The 10,309-nt window shown below is 45.1% G+C and overlaps 1 protein-coding gene across 1 annotated transcript; it reads left to right on the top strand.

Moving 5' to 3' along the window:
• The first annotated feature begins 1,807 nt into the window (after positions 1–1,807).
• On the top strand, positions 1,808–7,179 carry LOC136610900 (vitelline membrane outer layer protein 1 homolog). Its single transcript, XM_066590098.1, has 3 exons — positions 1,808–2,023; positions 5,533–5,648; positions 6,658–7,179. Exons 1-3 carry the CDS (start codon positions 1,871–1,873, stop codon positions 6,950–6,952), a joined length of 564 nt encoding a protein of 187 aa, XP_066446195.1. The 5' UTR covers positions 1,808–1,870; the 3' UTR covers positions 6,953–7,179.
• Positions 7,180–10,309: the final 3,130 nt, after the last annotated feature.

The following is a 10,309-nucleotide window of genomic DNA, read 5'->3' as shown; positions in this document are numbered from 1 at the left end:
TATCTCATAAACGTTGGGACGGGTAAAGAAAGGCTAGAAAAGTAAGTGATACTAATGAAAAACTGCTGGGAGGTCAATTTTCTATGCCACATGACTGTGTATAATTAGAGCATGTTAGAGAGGCAAATATGGTCAGAGGTTCACCAAACTGTGAAAAACTGCACCTAATAATTGTGGAAGAATTTCAGAAAAATGTTCCTCATCGGCGTCGTCTCTGGGGCAAAGCTCATTTAAAATATACTGAGGCAAAATGGAAAACTGCTCTGTGGTCGGATGAATCAAAATTTGAAATTCTTTTTGGAAACCACAGACCCCGTGTCCTGCGGACTCAAGAGGAGAGGGAACATCTAGCTTGTTATCAGCACACAGTTCCAAAGCCTGCATCTCTGATGGTATGGGGTTGCATTAGTACCCATGGCATGGGCAGCTTACACATTTTGTAAAATGTTCCACGTAAAAGTGCGAAGATATTAAATATCCCATCATCTACAGTACGTAATATCATCAAAAGATTCAGAGAATCTGGAGAAATTCATGTGCAAAAGGGACAACGCCAACGGTCAATATTGGATGCTTGAGATCTACAGCCCTCAGGCATCATTGTATTAAAGACAGGCATGATTGTGTAATGCCAATCACTTCATGGGCTCAGGAATACTACCAGAAATCATTGTCTATGAAGAAAAGTTCACCATACAATCCACAAATGCAAGATATAGATGTATCGTGCAAAGAAGCTATATATCAGTACAATTGAGAAACGCCGGCGTCTTCTTTGGGCCAAAGCTTATTTAAAATGGATTAAGGCAAAATGGAAAACTATTCTGTGGTCAGATAAATCAAAATGTGAAATTGTTTAGGAAACTATGGATGCCGTGTCCTGTGGACTTAAGAGAAGGGCAACCATCCAGCTTATCAGCACATAGTTCAAAAGCCTGCCTCTCTGATGGTATGGGGTTACATTAGTGCCTATGGCATGGGCAGCTTACACATCTTGGAAAGCCCTATCAATGCTGAGCAGTACATAGAGGTTGTAGAACAACATATTTTCCTAGCCAGACAACATCTCTTTCAGGGAAGGCCTTGTATATTCCAGTAAGACAATGCTAAACCACATACTGCATCCATCACAACAACATGGCTTCACAGAGTCCGGGTGCTGAACCGGACGCCTGCAGTCCAGACCTTTCATCAAGAGAAACCATTTGGCGTATTTTGAAATAAAAAATCCAGCGCAGATGACCGAGGACTGCGGAGCAGCTGGAATCCTACATCAGACCAGGATGGGACAACATTCCTCTCCCAAAACTCCTGCAATTGGTCTCCCCAGACATTTACAGACTGTTGTAAATAGACAAATGGGTGCTACACGATGGTAGACATGGCCCTGCCCAACTTTTGTGAGATGTGTTGCTGCCACCAATTTCTAAATAAGTTCATTTTTCTAAATAAAAAATTGAAAAATGTCTCCCCTTCCCTTCTGATATGTTCTATGTTCTACTGTGACTAATATATGGCTATATGAGATTTCCAAATCATTGCATTCTTTTTTCTTTACATTCATTTCCATTATACACAATGTCCCAACATTTTTTGGAACTGGGGTTATACATGGGATGAGTGGACTACAAACTGATTTGGACTAAAACGTTTCACATAAACAAAGATCACAGATTGATGAAAGTACAAGGAAAGTACAAGACATCTCATGAATAATAATCTTTAGTCCAATCATTGGAAAGAGGAAGTTAGATTGATATCTTGGTGATCGGCCAAGTTCCTATAATATATAAAGGCTTCAGTAAACCCCATCAACCATCTACCAGCAGCTTCCATCCCTACGTGGTGAGACCTTCATACACAAGACAAGATGTTGGCCGTCCTTCTCATCTTGGTGACTCTGCAGAACTTGGTGGCGGCTCAAGACAATATCATATCTGTTTCAAATGGAGACAAAAGGGGTAACTGGGGCGTCATGGAGGTTTGTGATGAAGGAACGGAGGTGCGAGGCTTCCAGCTTAAAGTAAGTAATGTATGGAAGACTATGAATTAGACTCATTTAGATATGATGAGTAGATAGGAACTAGGACAAATGTGTATACAGAGCAAGAATAGATGTATGTATAAAGACTAGCATGTACAGATGTAGCAAAGGTAACCCAATGCTGATAACTTGCTGCAATGAGTTACCTTAACACAACAAAAGCCATTGAAAAGCTATTATAAACACCAGGAAAAAGTCCTGTGCTATAGTTTATACAACGTATTGAGTGTCAAGGTAAACTTTGCTACGTCTGCATGTGTAGACAGGGATAAGAAGAGAAGCATTGTACAGAAAGACAGCTGTGTAGACCGGTACATAGACAAATGTATAGACACAGACTAGGGCGGATGTATGGTTAGCAACCAGGAGAGATGTATAGAACAGCCTAGGAAGGATGTACAGACAGAAGGACTGATATACAGATAGGAATCAGGACTGATGTACAGACTGGGACAAGGATGGATACATAGAAAAAGATAAGGGCAGATGTATAGACACAGTAACAACAGCGCCAGGACAGAAGATGGCAGAACTGGGCTTCACCTACAGCAGATACCTCACCGGGGTACTAATGGTGTCCCCCAGTATGAAGATGCATCCACTACTAACAGTAGGGCCAAATTATGTAACGACCGGACAGTCAAATGAGCCATAATCCGAATCTTGTATCTAGGCTAGGAGGTAACAAATATACAAGCAGAGGAAATCGGCGATCGATGACAGGAAGAGGATAGTGATAGAAATCAGAAGATGGGAAAACGGATGATGGTTACCAGATAATGGAGTAGACAGATGAGGGTGATGGGAGTCAGATAACGGAGCAGACAGATGGGGGTGATGGGAGTCAGATAATGGAGCAGACAGATGGGGGTGATGGGAGTCTGATAACGGAGCAGACAGATGGGGGTGATGGGAGTCAGATAACGGAGCAGACAGATGATGGTGATGGGAGTCAGATAACGGAGCAGACAGATGAGGGTGATGGGAGTCAGATAACGGAGCAGACAGATGAGGGTGATGGGAGTCAGATAATGGAGCAGACAGATGAGGGTGATGGGAGTCAGATAATGGAGCAGACAGATGAGGGTGATGGGAGTCAGATAACGGAGCAGACAGATGAGGGTGATGGGAGTCAGATAACGGAGTAGACAGATGAGGGTGATGGGAGTCAGATAACGGAGCAGACAGATGATGGTGATGGGAGTCAGATAACGGAGCAGACAGATGAGGGTGATGGGAGTCAGATAACGGAGCAGACAGATGAGGGTGATGGGAGTCAGATAACGGAGCAGACAGATGAGGGTGATGGGAGTCAGATAACGGAGCAGACAGATGAGGGTGATGGGAGTCAGATAACGGAGCAGACAGATGAGGGTGATGGGAGTCAGATAACGGAGCAGACAGATGAGGGTGATGGGAGTCAGATAACGGAGCAGACAGATGAGGGTGATGGGAGTCAGATAAGGGAGCAGACAGATGGGGGTGATGGGAGTCAGATAACGGAGCAGACAGATGGGGGTGATGGGAGTCAGATAACGGAGCAGACAGATGAGGGTGATGGGAGTCAGATAACGGAGCAGACAGATGAGGGTGATGGGAGTCAGATAATGGAGCAGACAGATGAGGGTGATGGGAGTCAGATAACGGAGCAGACAGATGAGGGTGATGGGAGTCAGATAATGGAGCAGACAGATGAGGGTGATGGGAGTCAGATAACGGAGCAGACAGATGGGGGTGATGGGAGTCAGATAATGGAGCAGACAGATGGGGGTGATGGGAGTCTGATAACGGAGCAGACAGATGGGGGTGATGGGAGTCAGATAACGGAGCAGACAGATGATGGTGATGGGAGTCAGATAACGGAGCAGACAGATGAGGGTGATGGGAGTCAGATAACGGAGCAGACAGATGAGGGTGATGGGAGTCAGATAATGGAGCAGACAGATGAGGGTGATGGGAGTCAGATAATGGAGCAGACAGATGAGGGTGATGGGAGTCAGATAATGGAGCAGACAGATGAGGGTGATGGGAGTCAGATAACGGAGCAGACAGATGAGGGTGATGGGAGTCAGATAACGGAGTAGACAGATGAGGGTGATGGGAGTCAGATAACGGAGCAGACAGATGATGGTGATGGGAGTCAGATAACGGAGCAGACAGATGAGGGTGATGGGAGTCAGATAACGGAGCAGACAGATGAGGGTGATGGGAGTCAGATAACGGAGCAGACAGATGAGGGTGATGGGAGTCAGATAATGGAGCAGACAGATGAGGGTGATGGGAGTCAGATAATGGAGCAGACAGATGAGGGTGATGGGAGTCACATAACGGAGCAGACAGATGAGGGTGATGGGAGTCAGATAAAGGAGCAGACAGATGAGGGTGATGGGAGTCAGATAACGGAGCAGACAGATGAGGGTGATGGGAGTCAGATAACGGAGCAGACAGATGAGGGTGATGGGAGTCAGATAACGGAGCAGACAGATGAGGGTGATGGGAGTCAGATAACGGAGCAGACAGATGAGGGTGATGGGAGTCAGATAACGGAGCAGACAGATGAGGGTGATGGGAGTCAGATAATGGAGCAGACAGATGGGGGTGATGGGAGTCAGATAACGGAGCAGACAGATGGGGGTGATGGGAGTCAGATAACGGAGCAGACAGATGATGGTGATGGGAGTCAGATAACGGAGCAGACAGATGAGGGTGATGGGAGTCAGATAACGGAGCAGACAGATGAGGGTGATGGGAGTCAGATAATGGAGCAGACAGATGAGGGTGATGGGAGTCAGATAATGGAGCAGACAGATGAGGGTGATGGGAGTCAGATAACGGAGCAGACAGATGAGGGTGATGGGAGTCAGATAACGGAGCAGACAGATGAGGGTGATGGGAGTCAGATAACGGAGCAGACAGATGAGGGTGATGGGAGTCAGATAACGGAGCAGACAGATGAGGGTGATGGGAGTCAGATAACGGAGCAGACAGATGAGGGTGATGGGAGTCAGATAACGGAGCAGACAGATGAGGGTGATGGGAGTCAGATAACGGAGCAGATGGTGATAGAGAACAGATAACAATTAGACCTAAACTAATCCTAATTCTAGCTTTCCTTAATTCTTCCTCTAAGGGCTTGCAGCATGTTCCTTCATTGGAACGATCCCACGTTCCCAATTTGACCCTAATTCTAGCTGTCCCTAATTCTTTCCCTAATCTAGTCCTGACCTTAACAACAGACAATAACTAGGAGAGGTGCAAGGACAGGAAGCAATACAATGTATAGATACATGGACTAATCTAATGCATAGACTGGAACTAGTATAGATATATACAGTATTCAGGGGCTAGGACAGATATATAAACGGACTAGAGCAGATGTATAGAGAGGCATGGAGTAATGTAATAATGCAGTTATTAATGCTGGGTGGAGTTGATGTATCATGTGTGTTATATTCATAATATACAAGATATGATGGTCTTAATCTTAGGTGCAGCTATGCCAAGGACCCTTCATCGATGACACATCTCTGAATGGAATTGCCCTGCTTTGCACAAAAAATTCATCCTGGGAGGCGGTGAAGATCGTTAGGTCCACTGTAGGAGAGTGAGTACCAAGCCATTCATCAATGAGTCATGAACTAGTCCTTCAAAGGGGTTGTCTAGGGCTAGAAAAACATGGCTGCTTTCTTCCAAACACAGCACTACCCTTAAAGTGAATGGGTGCTAAGCTGCACTACCCGACACAAGCCACAAATAGGGTGGTGCTGTGTTTGGAAGACAACAGCCATGTTTTTCTAGCCCTAGACAACCCCCTTAAGTATTACTCTAGTACTTTCATCCATTACCCTAGTGAAGTCTGTTTCTTGGCCCAGTTTAATAAATAGGCAAGCCCTTGAATATGGCGTGCTGTGCTGTCAGCTTGCTCACTTCCTATATGTTTCACGATCCGCTGCTTGCTCAAGCGGGTTCACCTGCCCCTGGCCACTGGCGAAGGCTCTGTGCAGCCGATACGCCTCTGCTTACAGATGTGTAGACCGGGCAATTTAATATGACTAAATAAAGGAAGATTACAAATTCTACTCTGCAAGCAAGCGGGATTACACTTTTTCCTGCATGGAATTTCTTGTTGTTTAATAAAGAGAGTCTATGGAATCAGGCTGATGTACATCCATGTAGACATTTACATACCGCCTTCTACTTTGGACAACCCTCTCCATATGACCTGCTAGGTTATTTGGTGGTAATCAAAGTGGGGTATCCACTATTGCCCCCTCTATTAGCTGAAGCAGTATTTTGTGTAAGGAGCAGATACGGCTCTGGAGGCCCTCCGGCATCTATGATTTACAGACATCCACCATTCATGTGAAGTATAGGGCTCCCTAGGCCCCGCTCCGATATCAGGGCCCGGGTGGGACTTCTACCTGTGCACCTCCTATTGTTATACCCCTACAAAGAGATTAGATACTTACAAAGGGTTGTCCAGGGGAGACAAATTAGAAATTCAAGCGTGAAACCTAATTTTTCTTCCCGATTTTCAGCCGGCCCTGTGTGTGGTAACCAGGTAGAACAAGACATTGTGGATTTACATTCTGCACTTTATGCTTTCTCCATAGATTAGGCTCTTGGGGACCCATTCACTGGTGTAAATCAGGACTTCTTACACAGTTCAGCCTGAGCGTTCAGTCTACAGGCAGTTTTGATCAAACAGGCGCCAGCAACATTATGTTCACCTGCTCCGACTGCTCGGTTGTCGAGGGGAATGGTTTTGACTGGGGAAAGTATGGACCGTGGAGCGATAGATGTAAGAAAGGAATACGTGGCATCCAAACCAGAGTGCAGGACAGACAAGGATTTTGGACGGATGACGTCGCTCTCTCTGATGTCAGATTTCTGTGTAATGATAACTGAAAAATGTATTAATCAAACATATAATCGCTTATGAAATGAAATCATTGCATTTGGGGATCCTATCTTTAAGCATATCAATATATTGGGAGAGGTGATGGTAGGAGGCATGTCTGGTGATGGTGAGTAATGTGAGTGATGCTAGGTTGAGGTGGGTGGTGATGGCGAGTAATGGTGGGTGATGTTCGGTGGTGAGTGGAGATGAGCGAGTATACTCGCTAAGGCACATTACTCGAGCGAGTAGTGCCTTAGCCGAGTATCTCCCCGCTCGTCTCTAAAGATTCGGGGGCCGGCGCGGGTGACAGGTGAGTTGCGGCGGGGAGCTGGGGGGAGGGGGCGGGAGAGAGGGAGATCTCTCCTCCGTTCCTCCCCGCTCTCCCCTGCCGCTCCCCCCCCCCGAAACTTTAGAGACGAGATGGGAGATACTCGACTAAGACACTACTCGATCGAGTAATGTGCTTTAGCGAGTATACTCGCTCATCTCTAGTGGTGAGTGATGGCTGGTTATGGTACATGATGGGTGTTGTGGTTGATCAAGCTGGATGGTGATGGTGAGTGGTGAGGAGTGTGAGTGATGCTAGGTTGAGGTGGGTGGTGATGGGGTGATGGTGAGTAATGGTGGGTGATGTTCGGTGGTGAGTTATGGCTGGTTATGGTACATGATGGGTCTTGTGGTTGATCAAGCTGGATGGCGATGATGATGAGTGTGAGTGATGGTGGGTTGTAATGGTTGGTGAAGGTAGATGGTGGTGGATGATGGTGGGTAGTGTTGGGCAGTGCTGGGTTGAGGTGGTAGGTAGAGGTGGATGATGATGGTTGGTGAAGATGGATGGTGGTGTTGGGTAGTGCTGGTTGGTGAAGAAGGATGATGGTGGGTTTCAATCGTCTTTTTATTTGTAAACCTGTGATTTTTTTGGAGCTTCTACAGATAATTCTTTCTTCTATGCTTATTAATGTCTGCTGATCATATAATAAAGAAAGTAAAATAAAGCCTCACAGTGTGTCCCCGTGTGCAGTGACAGGACTGAGGTTACAGGTTGGTTTGACAGTAACACATAAATAGTGGTTCTATATTATGCGAGTACTGTTATATATTACACATGAATATTACTGCTATACTATATAAATACTGTAATCGGTAATTGTACTGCTATATCATACACATAAATAACTGATATACTATACACATAGATAATACCACTAAACTGCACACATAATTAGCATCACTAAACCCTGCACATATATTGTGCACATAGATAGTATTAACCGCCTCGCAATAGCAACCATACCTGTGTTGGAGCTGGCCCTGCTGCAAACATGGTGGCTATCTATTTCTTATCTTTATGGACATTATTGAGACTGGGGTTGTACCCCTGGATTGGCACATTGCCAATATGGTTCCAAGATATAAAAAGGGGTCAAGAAGAGGCCCTTGTAACTACAGGCCGGTAAGTCTCACTTCAAAAATTGGAAAAATATTCAAGGGGTTTCTGAGAGACGCCATCCTGGAATACCTCAAGGAGAGCAATGGTATAACTGCTCATCAGCATGGGTTTATGAGAGGTCGATCATGCCAGACCAATCTGATCAGCTTCTAGGATGAAGTAAGCTCTAGGCTGGACCTGGGAGAGTCTATTAATCTCATATATCTGTATTTTTCTAAAGGATTTGACACCATGCCGCATAATAGGCTGATATATAAAATGAGAAGCTCGGTCTGGGCGAAAATGTGTGTAATTGGGTAAAAAAATGGCACGGAGATAGAAAGCAGATGTTGCAACGGTTCTGGGATTGCTGCCATGCTGATAGTCTGGTGCAGGTTTTGCCAGTGGTTCTCCATCTTCTGTCCTGGTGGGTATGAGACATGCTTAGCCACACCTGAGGCTAACTGTCAGGCTATTTAGTCTGGCTGAGGCTGGGCAAATCTTCCGTTGAATCTTCAGTCTAGATCTGAATGTGGTCTCAGTCAGAGCGCTCTTCTGGATCGTTTATTTGTCTGCTGCATCTAAGCTAAGTTTGTGTTTATTTTCTATTTGTGTTGTTAGTTTCCCCTATCCCACATAGGGTTACTAAGGGCGAAGGCATGAGGTCAGGTACGCACTTGTCAGGGCGAATTGCCTGTGTTTTAGGCAGGTCCCTGTCCCTGAGGGTACTCAGATAGGGAAAGAGTTCCCATATGTTTGGTTTGTTTTTGTTGTTATACGGCTTGCGCACTTTTATGAGAGATCTGCAGGTCACGGATCTAGCACGTCCTGGGTGTACATGACAGCAGAGGGTGGTAATGAATGGTTTGTACTCTGATTGGGCCACGGTCATTAGTGGGGTACCACAGGGTTCAGTATTAGGCCCCATTCTGTTCACTATATTTATCAACGACTTGATAGAGGGACTACAATATTTGCAGAAGATAGAAAATTATACAACTTCTATAACACACAATGGGTTGCCAATAGAGCTTTGGTGTACCAAATACATTAAAGCATTATTGGCAACCATTCCTCTAGTTCCTCTTCACTCTCTTGTTCTCAACCCCTCTTTCGTGCTTGAGATTAGCCATGCCCTCTACTTAAGCCACGCTCTCAACAGCTATCCTGATTACCCTGTGAAAGGCTACACCAGGTTGACGTCTCTGCTGACAACAGCATTTAAATGGCCTGGCAAATGGAGGGGACTCCCTGTCTCCCAAACAGCCCTCTGGCCACGGGATTACAGAGTGGCATTCATCACCATGGCAGCCTTAGGTCTATTGAAGGCCCATAGGCCTGACACAGATTTCTTCCTATTAAGACATTGAATGAAGAATATATAATATATTGCAACACTGAAGTATTGCAGTATATTGTGCATAGGATTAGATGAACACAAGTTCAAACCCAAGTAGGAGTGACACCTTTGTCACCAAAAAGAAACCAGACAAGGTAAAAGAGATATGGTTTAGGGGGTGCGGTTTGGGGCATGTCTTATCATGACATATGATTTAATCTCTGTTATTTCATCTGGATATGCATGAATATACTAACAACTGGCTGTCACCATTCTTATATTATGTTCTAAGGACCCTCGTACTAAGGTGTCAGCGGCCAATGCCTCATGTATTGTAGGCTGGCAGGCGATGGCTCTGCAATGGCCGCAGACACCTTCATAAATTTGGTGGTTCAGGTCCTACTTATGGCCTACTATAATCAACAAAATACACTACCCATCAAAAGTTTTAGAACACCTTGAATTTTCCAGTTATTTTCTACATTAACACAGTTGAAGCCCAGCAAATAACGAGAAATAGTTCAAAGTTAAACACCTATTTAAACTGTAACTTGTATTTGTAGCCACTTAAAAAGAAAAAATCCTTTTGTTAAGTCA

This window comes from Eleutherodactylus coqui, chromosome 2 (genome assembly GCF_035609145.1).
Source record: "Eleutherodactylus coqui strain aEleCoq1 chromosome 2, aEleCoq1.hap1, whole genome shotgun sequence".
Taxonomy (NCBI): Eukaryota; Metazoa; Chordata; class Amphibia; order Anura; family Eleutherodactylidae; genus Eleutherodactylus; species Eleutherodactylus coqui.
This window is presented reverse-complemented; position numbering and strand designations above follow the sequence as displayed.

Excerpts from the sequence above, each read along its gene's own strand:
- LOC136610900 (XM_066590098.1), top strand. The coding sequence starts at position 1,871 with ATGTTGGCCGTCCTTCTCATCTTGGTGACTCTGCAGAACTTGGTGGCG. Across the intron at positions 2,024-5,532 it reads TGCGAGGCTTCCAGCTTAAA|GTGCAGCTATGCCAAGGACC; the intron begins GTAAGTAATGTA and ends TCTTAATCTTAG. Across the intron at positions 5,649-6,657 it reads GTTAGGTCCACTGTAGGAGA|ATTAGGCTCTTGGGGACCCA; the intron begins GTGAGTACCAAG and ends CTTTCTCCATAG.